This window comes from Sinocyclocheilus rhinocerous, unplaced genomic scaffold (genome assembly GCF_001515625.1).
Source record: "Sinocyclocheilus rhinocerous isolate Xijiao unplaced genomic scaffold, SAMN03320098_v1.1 scaffold357, whole genome shotgun sequence".
In the NCBI taxonomy this organism is placed as follows: Eukaryota; Metazoa; Chordata; class Actinopteri; order Cypriniformes; family Cyprinidae; genus Sinocyclocheilus; species Sinocyclocheilus rhinocerous.
The window spans coordinates 328567-346688 of NW_015649568.1; the positions used below are offsets into that span (position 1 = coordinate 328567).

The 18122-nt window shown below is 36.8% G+C and overlaps 2 protein-coding genes across 4 annotated transcripts in view; one reads left to right on the forward strand and one right to left on the reverse strand.

The window, feature by feature from the left end:
• Positions 1-18122, reverse strand: part of kdm7aa (lysine (K)-specific demethylase 7Aa) — a 38688-nt gene that overhangs the window by 5624 nt on the left and 14942 nt on the right. For 2 of the 3 annotated variants that reach the window (XM_016515504.1, XM_016515505.1), the window contains exons 8-18: positions 16587-16674; positions 16361-16467; positions 15941-16032; positions 15759-15845; positions 13243-13452; positions 12863-12987; positions 11578-11759; positions 11331-11422; positions 11111-11229; positions 10674-10999; positions 7467-9491 (exon numbers count right to left, since the gene is read on the reverse strand). In XM_016515504.1, coding sequence (XP_016370990.1) covers positions 9403-9491; positions 10674-10999; positions 11111-11229; positions 11331-11422; positions 11578-11759; positions 12863-12987; positions 13243-13452; positions 15759-15845; positions 15941-16032; positions 16361-16467; positions 16587-16674 — 1517 coding nt within the window. In that variant the 3' untranslated portion in view covers positions 7467-9402. Of the gene's footprint in view, positions 1-7466; positions 9492-10673; positions 11000-11110; positions 11230-11330; positions 11423-11577; positions 11760-12862; positions 12988-13242; positions 13453-15758; positions 15846-15940; positions 16033-16360; positions 16468-16586; positions 16675-18122 lie in introns of those variants that run through there. The other variant, XR_001636622.1, reaches the window with a different exon arrangement.
• Positions 5287-7076, forward strand: LOC107710676 (NADH dehydrogenase [ubiquinone] 1 beta subcomplex subunit 2, mitochondrial-like). Its single transcript, XM_016515509.1, has 4 exons — positions 5287-5499; positions 6469-6613; positions 6723-6818; positions 6937-7076. The coding sequence occupies exons 1-3, from the start codon at positions 5414-5416 to the stop codon at positions 6795-6797; spliced, it is 306 nt and encodes a 101-aa protein (XP_016370995.1). The 5' UTR covers positions 5287-5413; the 3' UTR covers positions 6798-6818; positions 6937-7076.

Consider the following 18122-nt stretch of genomic DNA (forward strand, 5'->3'; position numbering starts at 1 on the left):
TGGAGGTAAAGTGCCTTTTATGAGCTCTTCGTGAGTTCGCAGGTGGTGAAAATAAAATAAGTACACGCAGCAATGAGCACGAATAGTCCAGCAGACAGCATTATGTGTGTTTGACTTAAAGCGGCGCTGAGCAGACCGATCGGTGAATGGGTACTTTCATGTCATACACTGTACGGTCTGCGCAGCGCCGTTTTAAGTCGAACACAGCTTCGTCACGAGATATACGTCATTCAACCCGACCAATCAGGTTGTGAAAGTATCACTATGCCTTTAGGTTCGGTATCTTTAGGTTCGGTGTCAAAAATGCCAGTGTGAACGCTAAGAGGACCAGGACCAAATGTATCGTTTTCTTTTTTGTTCTGGACCAAACGAACCAAGAGAACCGAACTACAAGTGTGAACGTACCCTTAATAACTTAAATTTGTTCCATGCAGTTGTGTTTCTCAATGTGTTTCCTAATATTTTGCAGGTCAAGCGTGTGGTGGTATATCTGGGCAGGGATAAGACGATGCAGCTGCTGGAGGAGTTAATGTATGAGCTGGAGCAAACAGACCCTGTATCCTCGGCTGTCACTCATATGGATAACCCACCTTACTACCGCATTACTTCTTCTTACAAGATCCCTTCTGTTACATCAGGTATATATGCTTTAAACCACTCTGACCACTTGCATTTCTCAATATGACCTTTATACAAATAAGGTGAACAATCATAAGACGAGTAGAAACAATTCAGGAAACCCCAATGATTGCAGAAAAGTTTCTGATAAATGTGATCTAAGGAAGCAATTACATTTTCACTGTCATTTCGTTGAATTGATTGGCTTTTTCAGGAACAACGTCCAGTAGTAACACCATGGTACCTGGACATGATGGACACCATGAGAGCAAAATCAAAGATTCCAACATGGAGGACAGGTAAACTGATTCTAGATTTAGGAAATGGGTTCCATTTAAAACAAACAAAAAAACAAAAAAGTTATTACTGAAAATAAACCAAAAAACATTTATCAGGCATTGCTGACTGATTGTTCATAATTTGTTGCTTCCTCAAAAGTACTAGATGACATTCAACCCGACCAATCAGGTTGTGAAAGTATCACTATGCCTTTAGGTTCGGTGTCAAAAATGCCAGTGTGAACGCTAAGCGGACCAGGACCAAATGTATCGTTTTCTTTTTTGTTCTGGACCAAACGAACCAAGAGAACCGAACTACAAGTGTGAACGCACCCTAAGTGTTTTTTGTTTGTGTGTTGCAAAATAGCTTGTGTCTACCATTACAAATAAAATTTGGTAAAAGGTTTCAATTATGCCAAGACCTTGTGTTTTGCTTCGATATCCGGGTGTTGTGGAATGATAAAATAACAATCTCACATTTGTATCTGCATGTATATGTAGTAAAATAGTCTTTTTATAGGTTCCTGAAGTGGAAGTCTAATCGTCAGCCCTGTGTGTTCTCCTTTTTTATGGAATCCCTTCCCCCATTATAAGTATCCGAATGTCAAAGCATATATGAAATAATAAGAGCTATACACAAAAATTGAGTGAAAACAAAGCAGAAGGCAGCCTACACAAGCCTACTACGGTTGAATACAAACACCTACTTGTGAGGCCCAAAACAGTAAATGGCTGCAAATCTGTTATGTAACCCTTTACACAAGTGCAGTGTTTTGTTTTGTTTTTTCCCTCAAGGTAACTTTAGTGAGATTCCCACAAGTATAAACACAAACATCTGCAGAGTGTAATGAAAAGGTAATATTTCCTTTGGCTGCGGACAGACCCACTCTTTTTTTGTAGTTCTTTGATTTATTTATTTTTTTCATTTTGTTAGATCGCTTCAAATCTAGTCTCTCAAGTTCGCGCTGAGATATAATGCTCATATACACAATACAAAATTAAGAGTGGATTGTTGTCTTTATTATTCTTTGGTAAACTAATACCGTATTGTTGCACGGGTCTCCAAATGTTGCTCTTCAACCAGACGGCTTCATTCGAGCAACTCACCCTACATACAAATACCCTCCCCCATACTGAACTGGATCTCTAAACCGCATCCTCCTGCGCATGCGCAGTCTGTGCTACAAAACCAACCACTAGCAGTTGAAGAGCTATGCAACGCAGAGTGGAGAAACACGGCAAGACAAAGCAGCAAACTGCGATGTGACACGCGGACCATCGAATTTGTACAGTTGAAAGGAAAACGAAAGTAAAGAGATAGTTAAACCGAGCTGTTGTATCGCACAGGATTGCCTACGCCAGTCAAATCATCTTCAGGTTTTAACTTTCGAGACGTTGAGATTATAGATGGATATTAAGACGGGCTACAATTCAACCAGTCTTGGAGCTAGGGTATTATTTCAGTGTCGCTATCGTTCATTTTGTTACGCTATCAAAATGGCGATTTTCTCCGCTCGTCCCCGTCCCTGTCCTTCCTGAATAGAATGAATGACATTGCCCTTGACCAATAATACGCTTATTGTCCTGTTTCCTCTGCGCTGATTGGCTACAGATTACATCATCTGAATTCCATATGTGGGCGGGCTCTGAGCTGCGAGGGGAGAGCGGCGCACCCGGAGATCCGACCGTGTTTGTGGACGACAGTAGGGCGCCATTAACTCCAAATCTCTTTAACCATTTGATTTACTTGAATCTCAGCGGATCATCGTTTTAGAAGAGCCCTTTCTTGGAGTTGGTTTATATACAAAATTAGTTCGTGTCGCGTCACAAAAATCGCAAGAAGATAGCGTCAATACTCCTCGCAGCACTGCGCTGGGCGCGGCGGGTCACGGGCTTTCCAGAAAACATCGCTGTGCCGAAAACTGGATTCAGCTCCTTGAGACTACGTCACCAGCCGTGTGTTTTAAAATGCACACTGACGACTAACAACTTTAATGTGCTTTAATCGCCGCAAACACCGGGAATATCGGAAAGTAGTGTTTTGTTATGCTCGGTGGTTCGTTTCAAAGAAGCGGTTATTATAACGATTCGCCGACTCTCTTTCTTTTGCGTCATGACGTAGTTACGTGGCCCCTAACAACATGATGTGACAAATTACGAGTTTCATCTGTTAAAACGGCATATGTGGACACACCTGGCTGTACAGGTTTTGCCTATTAAGAGTAATATTTTTTACAGCCGTGCGTGTTGTAATATTACATATTGTGATTAAGTAGTTTGTTACAATCAAGTTCAGTAAAATTGTATTTATTTAAGTCAACTCGGTTACATATGCGCGTTAATAAAACGACCATGCAATTAAGAATCTTGAAACCAGTTCAGCAATCATCTTTAATCGACAACTGCTAGGAATTAATCGTTGAAAAGATCAAACAACAGTTCGTCCACGATTCGAAAATTAATGTTGGCTGGCAGTGCCAAGTTTTTTTTTTTTTTTTAAATATTCATATCTTGTGTGTTTTGCGAATTCTTAAAGGTCAAGCTGCTATTATGAGAGAGATATTATGTTAAGAAGTCAGAACATCGTGTATTACGTTACAATAACAGCCGCATAAGAGCTGCAACAAAAGGGACTGGAGCGCGCATTTCCTGTTTTGGTGCTGATCAGGAAACGAATCGTGTGCAGAAAACGTCCCGGCTGAGGTCTCAAATCGTCGTCGTGCGATGCCATAATGCCTTCCGAAGTAATCTGTTTCTCGCGCTCGTTAAAATGGATGTTAGGTAACGGCGTGGCTTTGAGCTGCATGATCTGCTCGCCTTTTTCCATTGATCGTGTTTCCACAGCCGCCATGTTGTCGATCCCACGACGCCTCTGCGCTGCTCTGGGGATGTTGATTAGTAAATGGCGTATTGAATGGAGTTTTTTTCTGTAGAGCGCACAGCTCAGTGAGTTGCAGTTGTTTTCATACCGGCTCCATTAATAAAGTCGATTAAGCTCAATTTTCCAAGCAGTTTTGTTGCTAACATGGTTTTAACTTGTTAGTAGCCTATGTTTGTCCATTACATGATCTACGAAATTGTCTTCTTCGTCCAAGTGCATAGTATATTGACCAAATTGCAACATGTTACAGTTTTAAAATTAAATATCATTATTATAATGGTTAGTAAAGTGCAGGGGTTTGTAATCAGGTGGCTGAAACACCCAAATTGAAATGACCAAACAACCTATAAAGCCTGCTGTATCATATTTTATACATTCATTTCTAAGGCCTGTAAATTATCAACATGATCAAAATGTGCTGAAAAACCTGTTCTACACAATCGATTTAAATTTAAATCTTACCAACCCATTATTGAGAGATTTAGAGTGATATTTACATGCATTTTATAAGTAGTCTGCTATACTCTTAGAAATGCTATTGATTTAACATTACAAGATATCAGAATTTCATCTAATGTTTTGGCCACATAAATAACATCTACACCAAACTGCATATTTTTGCTTAGTATGGGCCTCTGAGTAAGACTGATGTGTTTTTTCCCTCAAGTATGAGCACCACATTCACTTATATACTCTATGGGCCATAAAAGCCTAATATATCAAATATGAAACAAAACAGTTACTTTTTTTATTTTAATAAGGAGGTTCAAAAAACTATTCCATTAAAAAAAATTTTTTTTTACAGGGTTAAGATGCTAAAATATGTAACCTGATAACCTGTAAACGGTTCTTTTTTTTCATTAAAGAACTGTTATTTACTTATTTTTATTTGCCAAACATACAGTTGTGAAACATATAATCACAGGATTAGTCATATTTAATCATGTTATTCTTCTGACACTCCTAGTCTCTCCCAGCCCTTTGAATATTGTCTTGGACAATAGTCCTCGGAGTCATAAAGACAGAGTAGTAGAGAAAATGTTGAGATTTATTGCTGTTTGTGCAAATAAAGTACTATTTCAGATATAATGATTACTTGTCTCCTGTGCCCTGTTTTCATAGTCTGAATTAATACAATTGCGTAAATACAATTTCCTAAACATTTCTTCATGTAATGCATATAATAAAACAAATGCAAATAAAGTACAATAAAATTGAATTGCACAGAGTGAATTTTAACATAAACATTACATACACCAGTGACTTAAAATATACTTTTACGAACTAATAATTGTAGGTCCACTAAAGAAATAAATGACAAAATTTAGTACTTAAATTTATATGAAGTTGATTGGAAAAACTTAATTTATACATTTTAACACTCATGTTTTGTTGTTTATTTTATTTTTTTGGAAACACCTGGTCGATCTTTTCTCAGTTGGTATTTGGCGCCCTCTATCGAGCAGACAGTGAGTAGCATTAAAACGCCTTGTATTAAGTGACCAATCACAGCGCTCGTTATTAGCAGGTCAAAGAAACAGCCGCTGCAAACTGAGGTGACATTTAGCTGTCTGGTCACCGCAGCTCATCCGAGCCAAAGCCATTTTAAAAACAGAGTGGTGGCACACATATAAGCATGTCTTCTCTCAGGAGGACGGCGGGTGTCCTCCGAACCGGCCTGCAGCTCTTCAGACATGGACCTCAGCAGATGACCGTCAGAAAGTGAGTGTTTATGAGCAGGACGCTAACAGGCTAAACGTGCTGCTTGAATACAGTCAAGTCTGTAGTTTGGTTCTTGGAAAGTCTAAATAATACGTAAGAAGCATAACGGCGCTAATTCAATTTAAATATACGGAATTTAGCCAAATTTATAAGTTAGGAATTAGATAGCGGGATATAACTAGAGTATATAGAGGTTAGAAGTGGGTACCCTGGTCGTACCATAGTAGTACATGTAATACCATAGCACCGAGTGTTTATATTTTCACATACAATGGTATTTGCAATGTATTCCAAATACAATGGTATTTGCAATGTATTCCAAAGTACAAGGTCTAAAATAGTTGTTGGTATTACTATGATACTTGTCATAACACATGCTCGTACCAAGGTAAAAACTACGATAAATTGTCTAAAAAAAATGTTAGTACCACTGTACTTTGTAAATGTAGTTAATTGCATTAAGGGTCTAATGATTAAGTTTATTATAAATTCAAAAAAGATAGGTCCTAATATGATGCATTTACTATTACTTAAAAGATTATTCCTTATTTCTTTTTACTTGTTTGTCCAATGCAGATAAGCTTTGTTTAAGCTTTGTAAGAACAAGAAAATAAAGAAATGTAAAAATATGTGAATGTGTACTTTAAAAATTAATGTATTACAGAAATAATTTAATATAATAGATAAAAATTATTTTAGGTTTTTTTATTTTTATAAATATCCATATATATTTGTTAAGCTTGTCAGTATCAGCATATATCGAAAAATTAATGTATTACAGAAATAATTTAATATAATAGATAAAAATTATTTTAGTTTTTTTTTATTTTTATAAATATCCATATATATTTGTTAAGCTTGTCAGTATCAGCATATATCATGGTTTGTAGTACCATGGGTTTGCATTAGCACTGCTAGCCATAAAATTTCACTTACGTACTGGTAATCTTTCTGTCGGCTGTGTTTTAGGGCAGGAGGCGGTGCTCATATTGAACCCCAATACAGACAATCTCCTCAGCTCACCAGGAACCAGAAGTTTCAGGCAGAGCTGCTCAGCGGCGCCATGTGGTTCTGGATCCTGTGGCACATCTGGCACGATCCAGACGCCGTACTGGTGAGTGGAAACTGCATCAAAATAGATGAGCAATGGGATTAAATGTTACCGTTTTTAGCCATTTCATAATAAACAGACTACCAGCCACTTAACTATATTGTCTCTTTAGGGTCATTTCCCATGGCCGGACACTTCAGCATGGACCGATGAGGAGCTGGGAATCCCACCTGATGATGAAGAGTAGATTCACCCCCAACAACCCAATGTACATATGTGTAACTTATTTACATACAAGAGAAATAGCTTATTTCCTCAGTGCAGTTACCTGGGTTTGACAACAGCATGCATGACTGCTATTTCTCTTCTCTGCTTTGCATTCGCAGATGTGCACCAGATCACAAAACCCGCACATTTTCTGTAGAGGAAACTGAAAGTTCCTGTTATGTATATGGACTTATTATCAAGTCTAATTGTTAAAGTTGCATTATAAAATAAAGAAATAAAAGCCATCAACACTTAAATTTGTCAGTAGAACAGTGTTTTATCACTAAACATTTGGTAAAGGGAAGGGGAAAACAGTGTGATCTACAAAACATTTCCCTCATCTTATATATACATTACACCGGATAAAATCCATCACACCCAAAGAGAACTCTGGGAAATTTTGAAGAGGAGGAATAGAACACAGCATTTGAAAACACAGTGACGTTAAAGTCTATACCACAGTCGAAAATGGAAATGAATGCTAGAGATGAATAAATACTGTACAATTAATGCGTCCAAAGAAACCTGTCTGAAGACCAGCTCGATTGAGCAAATATGAAGGAGATGAGCTGTTGCCTTCAGAAAGCTGAAATTTACAAAGGGTGCTCGTCTATATTAAGGTTAGTGAGTGGGAACAGAGGAACATTTTTTCATAAAACACATGCGCACGAGCAAACCTCAAAACCGTAACAAAGCCTGAGTTTTAGCAGTTATCAAACTCAAGTCATCCAAAATAGTGCATTTGCTTTTCGAGCCAACAGACCTCTTACACAACAATCAAGAATAGCTGATCAAAATCCGTCAGTGCTGCTCTATGCACAAAGTCCAACATTTTTTAAATATACTGTACAGCGGGACACGATTTTGTTCTGAATCTGGAATTTACGTCCACCAGACAAAAAAAATAAAATAAGTAAAATTATTGGGAATACATACATTTGTTGGCAAATTTGTGGAAACGAGTATAAAATGAGATTGTATGACAGTGCTGGTGATGAATTCAAAGATGTCACCTGTTCGATGTTCCCTGAGAAAACGTTTCATAGCCTCTCTAAGAAATTCACACACAAGCACCACTTTTTTGTTGTTGTTCCCACTTAAATTCTTTTGTCCCGTTTCAACAGGTCATAAAGACAACATAAAGCAACATGATTCAAACAAACTCAATTTGCACTAATATTTTAGTGGTAAATTTAACAGGAAAAGTCATTCAAATTTCTTTTAAGTAGCATTAAATGTGTTAACTACAAAATCCATCAAGCTGAACCTAAACAAAATCGCATTCCTCTTGAATCGGTAACATTCAAAATTATACTCATTTACAAAACTATCCAATGCAAAGGGAAAAACAGGAAACTCAATGCAATATAAATCCTTATATCTTTGAAATTAATAAATAAGATGTTCAGTCAACAAAATATTTTAAAACGAACAAACATAAATTATGCAGAATGAGCGAAAGATCATTGTCAATCACGTGACAAGCATATTTAGTCCTCGCAAACTACACATACAGTATTTGAGAGGCAGCGCTCCAGGATGCAGTACATCTCTGTGGCCACTGGGTTGTGACAAAGGCAAATTAATGCGTGGCAACGTATTTTCCTCAATTTTCCCAGTGTGAAAGCAGTATTTCAATAGCTTTCGGAATTAAAAAAAAATAAAAAAGGTTGACAAAATCTGATGCACCTGCAATACAAGGATTGCCAGACTAGCCATGTAAAAACATCTTTTAAATCTAATGTTTTGTTTTTACAAAATGAGAACTTGGAACGTTTTATATTAAAAAAAATACCCAAGAATATTCCTTTAAATCGCCTATTTATGTCCACCCAAGAATAAATGTAGTATAAACACTGTCAAATAAAAGAAAATCATGTAGTTTATATCTTTGCCACTTTTTGATTTCTTTTGATGGCTGTACTGTTATGACCAATACTTTCCACTATGAGAGGACTTCCGTTGCATTCTAAAAGTACGGCCCACTAAATCATCAATACATCACTCACTGCTGTACAATTATTGCTTAAAGGGGCAGAGGGGACTGGAGAAGGATTTATAAATGTTCAGCACCATTTCCAAAGCTCACACATCAGCCTGAGACGATCAAAGTAGAGAGAAATAGGCAGATTGATAATGACTTGAGGGGAATCTGAAGGACAGTGTCGGGCTGTAGAGGGCTAGGAAGATGTCCTTAGCCTGCGAGCGCCTGGACACTCATGCTACAGATGTGGTAAGAGGTAGGGTGGGGGAGAGGAGAGGCCTCAGCCCGTGATACACACTTGCGGCTCGTTTTCCTACACGCTGCTCTCTGGACCTCTGAACATCCGTTTCTGTGTTTCCTCTTGAATCTTTTGGCTGTTAATGTTGAAATGTTGTCCAAAGTAAAGCAGTTTTTCCCTGCGCTGATGGATAACGTGTTGTATTTTGCGTGAATTGTGAAAAAGATAACAAGTGAGCCATTAAACATACCCTGTCACCTAAACATGCACAGTGAGTAAGAGAACTGTGTGTGTGTGTGTGTGTGATAATAGTCCCAGCGTATAAAGAAAAGCAGCTGTGTTGATTTATAACACGTCATCATGCTACAGGAATAAGCCTTTATGGCGGCTCATTTTCAATATCTTCCCAAGCCTCTGTTTAGTTGTCGCCTGTCCTTTCTTAGGACGCTTTCCTGCAATAAAACCACAAAAACACGATATAAGCAAAAGCTTTCAAGTCAATACTAGCCCTTCAGCAGTAATAGTTGCAAACATTACTGTTAACCCAAGAACATACATTTTTGGAGTGATTTTGTGAACTCCCAAAAATGTTTTATTGGTAAACGTCATATAAGTGGGTCAATTATAAAAAAAAATCCTTTAAAAATGTAGTTTAAAATAAAGCAATAAGCGCCAAGAAGCCGTGGTTTACAGTGAATTTACAGGTGCATCTCAATAAATTAGAATGTCGTGGAAAAGTTCATTTATTTCAGTAATTCAAAGTTAAGGGGCGTTGTTAGGCACGACGACGCGAAGCTTAAATTCACTGTAAACCACGGCTTCACGGGGCTTATTGCTTTTATAAAACGGTTATTCCATATACGTAGTAAGGTTTCACAAAATAAAACAGAGCAAATAAAGTGTAATGATATTAATAAAAACAGTATTCTTCCACCAATCAATGTAGTTCCTCAGAATCAGTTGTGGTTGCAACAAAGTGGTTGCCGAGCAACACAAACGTAAACAAAGGTGTATGTTTGTAGAGTAATTTACAACAGCTTCGAACGTGGCTCAGCCAATCAGAATCAAGGACCGGAACTATCCGTTTTATAATGTGCAACATACTTAAATGTATTTATTGTATTTCAAATGATATTTAAAAACCTTTATACCATGTTAAAGAAAAGTTTTGACAAATTTGATGAAATTTGAAAAATGTCATGTGGTGTAACCAGGTAATAACTAAAACATTTTCTTTGCACTCTGAATAAATGTGAGTGCACAACTATTTTCAAAATGTCCCTTCACATATTCTAAGGCAAAAATAAATGTAACAAATATCATAATTTTCCACACAAAAAAAGTAAATTAAATTATATATATAATATATACATATATATTAAAATATAGTTTTAAACCAATTTTCATACTTTCACATTTTTTTCCAGATAAAAAATATAGTTTCAACAAAAATCTATTTTTAAAGGTCAAATTATTGACTTTGATACACTGTTATGAGGGTCAGCAGAGGTCCTCTATATGATTTTTGGCAAATACAATTTTTCCTTTAATAAGAAATAACAATACAAATATTATTATTGTTACTATGATTTTTTTTTTCTTTCCCCGAAGTAATAAAAGTTGAGTCAGCTTACCTTTAGTGGCCTGGTTGCTGATGGGTGTGGGGTTGGGGGTGTGTCTTTTGGAGGGGTGGAGGGGAGGAGAAAGTGAGCTCTCTCTATATGAATATTCCTCTCCGAGACTCCCATCCTCTCCCTCTGGGCTGCGGGGTGCCGAACAGGGTTCACTGCTGTCCCACGCGTCACTGCTGCTGTTGCTGTTACAGTTACTGTTAGCCTGACTGGACCACCAGTGCTGCTGTAAAATATCGCCCCCTGCTGATGCCTGCTGACACAGCAGCCCCGCCATAGACAGCATGCCCTGAATGGCATCAGCTGTGCTCGGTGAGGTAGGACGTTCTCTGCGGACAAGAAGTTTTCAATTTTAGCACAAAAAAAGAGAAAAGGGACTTAAAATGAGCTTTTAAACTGTGCCAAGTTTCTCAGGTGTGTAAAATGAAGGGCAGCTGTACCGTTTTAGCGCTTGCTTATGGTGGCCGTGTGGCCGGCCGCTCAGATGCTCCACAAAACTCCCTGAGTCTCGCTTGCTTCCTCCATCCTCTTCCTCAGAACTCTCTGACTCTGAGCGTTTCTGTTTAAAGAAAGGGTGATGGAGAGGATTAGGATGGACAGATGATAAGCCATTTAACCAAGTGTTTAGCTCCTGGGGAGCTTATTGGACATCATCAGCACCTCAGCAGAATCTTCTGCTTCTGACTCCGAGTCACTGTCTGAAGACTCTACATGTGGCGACTCTGTCCTGAGTTCTGTCTGCACAGTTAGACCTGACAAAATAAGACGAGAGTCAAACAAATCTCCTTTTACATTATAATCAATCACTATTAACAGAAGAAAATTATGCTTTTTATGGCTTCAGTATTATGTAAGCATTCTGGAGAAAACTGGGTTGCGACATCCTCTACAGCTCCGAATAACTCACCGTGATTGACTGGTTTCTTGATAGTGCAGTGTACTCTTAATTCATCCTCTCGCTTTTCTTTTTTCACTTTTTCTTGTGGGCACATCAGCAGGCTTTCAAATTTGATCCCGTGTTGATGATACTGCAACATTTCCACTCCACTCTCTTTGGCTGCCACATTACTACTGATAGATAACCTCTCCCTGTGAGGAAGGAGGACGCACTTCTTCATGAGATGTTTAGAATACAAAAAGCCTTCAAAAAATTACATTTTATTCCTATAATGAATATATCACAATAAACAAATAAAATATAAATAAAAAATAAAATTTTATTATAATACATCAAATATAAGCATACACTACCATTCAAAAGTTTGGGGTTGGTAAGATTTTAATAATATTATTATTTATTTATTTATTTTTAAAGACGTCTGTTCTTCTCACCAAGGATCCACTTATTTAAACAAAAATACAGTAAAAACAGTAATATTATGAAATATTATTACAATTTAAAATAACTGTTTTCTATTTTAATATATGTTAAAATGTCATTTATTCTGATGACGGCAAAGCTGAATTTTCAGCATCATTACTCCAGTCTTCAGTGTCACGTGATCCTTCAGAAATCATACTAATATGCCGATTTGCTGCTCAAGAAACATTTCTTATTATTCCAGTTGTGCTGCTTAATATTTTTATGGAAATCATGCTACATTTTTTTTTCAGGATTCTTTGATGACCAGAAATATACTGTATATATATATATATATTTTGTAACGATGTAAAAACTTTTACTTTCACTTTTGATCAGTTTAGTGTATCCTTGATGAATAAAAACATACATTTCTATTTTTTAAAAATCTTAGAGATAAAGCTAGTATAAAGAATACTAGTATAAATCAAACTATATCATGCCAAGAATTAAGAGGTAGAAGTGGGGGCGGGATCACAATACCAAAATTTTAGTAGTCAATATACCAATACAAGTTAAATAATACAGATGTCTACAAGTTAAAAGAAAACAATGGCATGGAATTTTGCTTCAAAATAATATTCAAGTAATAAAGAACAAAGAAATTTCTCGTTTTTTCTTATAATGTCTAATAACTTTCTTTTACAAATAATGTTCAATTACTGTAACAACAGTTTGGTTATTATTAACATTATTAAGATTAATATTGCTGTACAATTACCAGTATGATTGTATTTTTTTCTTAGTATCAGCTTTGATAAGAATGACAGCTAGTGTCCAATAGATAGACAATCTAATGTCAAAAAACAAGTGAAGCTACCAGGACCCTCACCGCATAATTTTGCCATTACATAACACCAGGCGCAGGGCATTGTCATGACTACCCTCAACAGCTACTGCAGACACTGAAGACACTTTCTTGAACTTGCCATTCACTTTGGAGCTGAAGGCTGGGTCCTGTTACAAGAGACGAGAGGTGTTTATACTGGAAATGAATAATAATAATAATAATAATAATAATTGCATGCTGCTAAAGCAGTGAACATATCTAATATCAAGGTGAAAATGTCCTCTACAATCATTTGATAGCATTGCATTACAGTCATATGATAAGGAATGATAAAGCCTAATGACGCTATGGAGAACCAACAAGAAGAAACTTGAGCTTAATGCTACAGTGCATTATGGGGGGGGGAGACGGGACACACTCACCTCCTCAAGAGGCCCGACCTCCAGTCTCTTTAATACCTCCAGTGTGTGAAGCTCCAAGACATCCAAGTTAGAGGGCAGTCTGCGGCTGTGATGATGATGGTCTTGTAGCCATTGAGCGGCCCGCTGTACCTGATATCCTTTCTCCAGTGATGAGCGTGTTAAAGGCCACTCAGCACTTCCCTGAGATTTTTCAGCTTTATTCGATTCATCCTGTTTAAGAAAACACAGCAAATCAATTAAACTTCTTGGAGGAGCTGCTTTTGCAGCCGTGTTGCACCATCTAGAAACTGCCATTACATTAATAGGCAAACATTTAAGTAAGGAAAAATAAACATTTTAAGAATATTAAATATATTTTACATTTGATATAATTTGGCAAACAAAAAAAACAAACAATTAATTTAATATATTTAATAATTCTAATATAAATTTACTTCATGATCAAATTTAATTTGCCTACATTTCTATAAAAAAACATTAAGAATGATCAATTTAATATTTTTAAATAATTTTTTATTTGAACTTGAATATTGGCAAATTAACTGTTCCCATTAGGTCGATTATGAATGTAATTTGGTCGTGATGACTGATCGGTCCAGTTGGTGGCGGTGTCGCTGTTTGCAGTCAGCAGAAAAGTTGTATAGTGTGTGGTGTCTAAAGATTATAATCGTAGAATTCACAAATATTTTTTAGGCATGTTTAATATTTGCGACTGATGCCAGCAACTCTATAAGCAGTGGAGATGTGCTCAGTCAAACATCCTTCATCGTTAATTTTGTCAAATATTTTTTCTTGATTACGCATCTTGTTGTGATGTTTCTTTTATTTCATAAGTTTACATTGTAAGTGAAATGGTTTTAGACTAATTGTTGTTGTTTTTCTGCAGTCGAAGTAAAATAAATGAAGAATGTCAGTGATTTCTCTCATTTTAAAGAATATTCATCTTAACGAATTTTCTTCATAATGAATATATACAAAGATAATGAACAGCTATTCTTCAAAACAAATTTTTAACAAAAAAATGTAAATAAATGTAAATAAAATCATTTTATTTATTCAGTTTAATTATACATAATAATTTTGTGTCAAATGGATGAGGAAATTACAGTGCCTTGAATTTCTCTGCAGCTCTTCTGTCAACTGTCGGATTGCAGTGTTTTCAGCGCTATAAGCATTTTTTAATTACTTTTGTTTCTGAATAAATGGAGCAGTAATGTTTTATTTCGTTCTAACCAGTAACTAATTTTATGAAAAAAAAAAAAAATTTATTTTACCGTTTTTGCACAGAACCAATTCATTTTTAATCCCTGATTTTAGACATACATGAGATAATGAATGTATCATTGCTTGACTAAAAGTTTAAAAACAGTGCTAGTGAAATTAAACATAGGCTATCTGAAAAGACATAACAAAATGTGTCTACTCAAGCAAACTTTTAACCCTTCAATAGTTAAACAAAGAACCAGTGTTGTCCTCAGTGTTGTCTTTGGTGGGCGGAAGGGGCTGCGGGTAGATCTTATAATCGGACACTTCGATTTATTTATTTATTTATTTTTCTGCACAAATTGCAGCAAATAAATACTGCCAAGTGTATGTTGACATCCCTGTATGTTTTGGTACAAGATCTTGCACAGTTAAGTTATTGTGAGTTTATTTATTATTATTTCTTTTTTTGGTTCAGCAGAATTTGTCTAGTCGTGATTCGCCAGTCGTTAAGTGTTGTGTAGTGGACTGACTCAGTCATTAGGTTTGTGCTCCTCTCTGACTGTCAAAAGACTAGAATCTGTTCCAGTCGATGGAAACAGTCTTTAAGTGCGTTCAGAGTTCAGTCTTAGAGTGTTTCAGCTAGTCGTGTAGTGTGTCCCCAGCTTTAGGGATGTGCCCAAAGTCTAAATCCGAATTCGGAAAGGCACGGAAAAGCAATACAAGGCAATCTACGGAGCCCCTAAAGGGACATTGTTAGGCTTGCTGCGGTAGTCAGTCACATTAAAGTACATAAAATTTCACTAATCACATGAAGATAGTAAGGATAGATGACTGACTGATGTCGAAGGATTTGGTGCGCAACAGATCCTGAGCATCATTGACAAATATCTTGTCAAATCAGTACCGCCACTCCCTATACACAAAGTGCGCATGATCGTGAATTCGTGAAAGTGTAAGTAAAAAGCGAGCGCACATTCAAAAGCGATTTCAATCCCGATATTGATAGTGGCTCCCTGATGCCTGCAAATTATATACAATATAATTACCCAATATAATTGTGAGACAACGCAAAAGCATTGCAACTTATTTTTCTTCACGTCACATATTTTTTCCATCACCATGTCCCTTTAGGGGCTCTGTAAAATGCGTAGTTTCCTTTCCGAACACAGTATTCAGCTTCAGGGATATCCCTAGTTCTCATAACATTGCAAAGTGAACATCGAAATAAAAAGCAGCTTATGTCTAAAGACCTGTGAATTATGGTCTCATCACCCATTCAAAACCACTCAGCTTCTTCAGGCTTGTCTTACCTCCAGGTAGCGGATCTCCGTGGTCAGAGCTTTAATGAGACGGCTTGGCCTGATATTGTCTGGAACCTCACTGTTGGGTTGAGTTAACTGCAGAGGAAACACAGAAAAAATGAGCATGTAACAACAGCCACAGGAGTTTTACTATAAAAACAATGACATAGAAAAAGCGGACATTTTCTTACCTCCCTCCTCAGCCACGTCTTCAGTGATGAGATTAAAGCTTTCACCCCATCCACTAGATAACCCCGAGGTTGACATTTATCCTCCCGCAGCTCTGAAACACAAACATGTTTCACTCTGAATCTTCACTTGATCAAGATGCTACATCTACAACTACATTTACGCAAGGAACTACATTTGCATATTGGTTTATGATGACATGACATGGAGTAGGGCTGCACGATAAATCGCATGCGATATTTAACGCGCATCTTGTCAGAAAAGCCGGTTCTGAGGTAAACATATTTAATCATTTTTTAGTAAGTGTTTTATTGATGATCATATTATTAGCTTTTCATCAACTCCCAAACCCTTTGCAAGTTCCCTCATGTTTCCCAGTTTGGGAAAATCCTGCCCTGCATGAGCAGTCCTGTCCCACTCACCTTTAAGGGTCTCCAGAAGGTTTTTGGCCACATACCAGCAGATGGCCTCAAAGTAGGGGAACTTAAAGAGATCTGGAGTCTTCAGTCTGCGCTCCATCTCATAACACCTAAAATGTGGATGGAGAGGTAGTTCAGTTCCAGCAGGAATACGTTTAGAAACCTGAACTTAACTATAGTGACAGTAACAATACAGAGAAGCTTCATCAAAATTAATTCAGGGTTTTACCTGAGCTGCATGCCTATGTTTAAGTTATGCAAGAAGTTCCCACCAAACGCCATGGAATCCTGAGAAGTGAGTACTGCATGGATCCAACCTGTAGGGGGCAACAGAGATCAACATTCAGGCCTCGGGAAAGATTACTTTATGCAGACCTGGTTCATTTTCACTAGCTCAACCAAAAACAATAGTTAATCATCATTCTGTCTCTGAATCATCTGTATATATATCTATATTATTTTGATTAAACACTAGCTTAATAGTAGCAAGTTACACCATGTTAAAACACCCATTTCATTAATTAGCATATATCTTAGTTTAAAAATCAAAGGATTAAGAATTAATATGTAATATATTAAACATTTTAAATTTAATTTACATAATTTAAATGTAATTTAATTCAGGAAGTAAAAAATACTGATTAAAATAATATAATATAAAATATTTAAATCTTATTGAATAAAAATCTAAAGAAAACATTAAGAATTAATATTTAGTATATTTTAAACAATTTAAAATAATTGATATGTTAATATTTTAATTTAATAAAATTTTTATTAAATCTAATATAATTTTAATTTTATCCAGAAAAAAAAAGCACACATAACTTACAATACAAAATCACTTTGAGACTACCACAAGTTATTCTCACAAATGTCATCCCTTCAATGCTCTCAGCATCTTTGAAACAGCCCAAGAAGTTGTTACTTCTTTTGGGAAAAAGCACCTTCAAATTGTCACTAAATTGGCAAATTTTTAACAAAACCTCACCAATGTCAGCCAGCCAGATAAATAAGCAGAACTGAAGTTTAAGTTCCATTAACTGGCTAAAACTCTCTCACACTGAACCAAGGCATATTACTCCATCTGTATTAATCAGCCTTGATACTCATAGACATCAGCAAAATACAGTGTACACACACAATTCACAATAGTAACCAGTGTGTATACACACACATACAAATACACATCAGCAAAAGCCAAATATAGAGTCATCTCACACCCACACCTCACCGCCACTGACAGAAATATCAGTTTTATCTCTCCGTCTAGCTGCATGTGCATTGGCCACCGTGTACAGACATGTTGCTAAACAAGAGGGGGATTTCTGCTTCGTCATATGTGCGTTGTGCTCGAGGAAGGAAACCCACATGCTCACTTTCACACGCCACAAATACACATGCTGCGATAATGAAACCCTGCCGCGAGAAGAGTTACGTCTACTACCTCCGCAGTGGTTAAAGACCATTTATAGCACTCTAAATGCATGCTGAATTAACATAGCGCTTCTGACGGGCGATTAAAGGAACGCCCAGAAACTTTTCATTCTACATTCTTTCCATTCGGTGAGATGCACGTGAATTGCATCATAGCCCATCAGAGTGTTTTTATACTGTTTACCACGTTGCTCAGCGAAGATCGTTGCCCAACACTCCCACTATAACAAAGGTCATCTGTGTTGGACGCTGATCCACATTTTCCTGGCAGGAGCTCTGGGAAACCGCCTGATCTTATTTTCGCCTTGCCGTACCATGTACGTGTTTT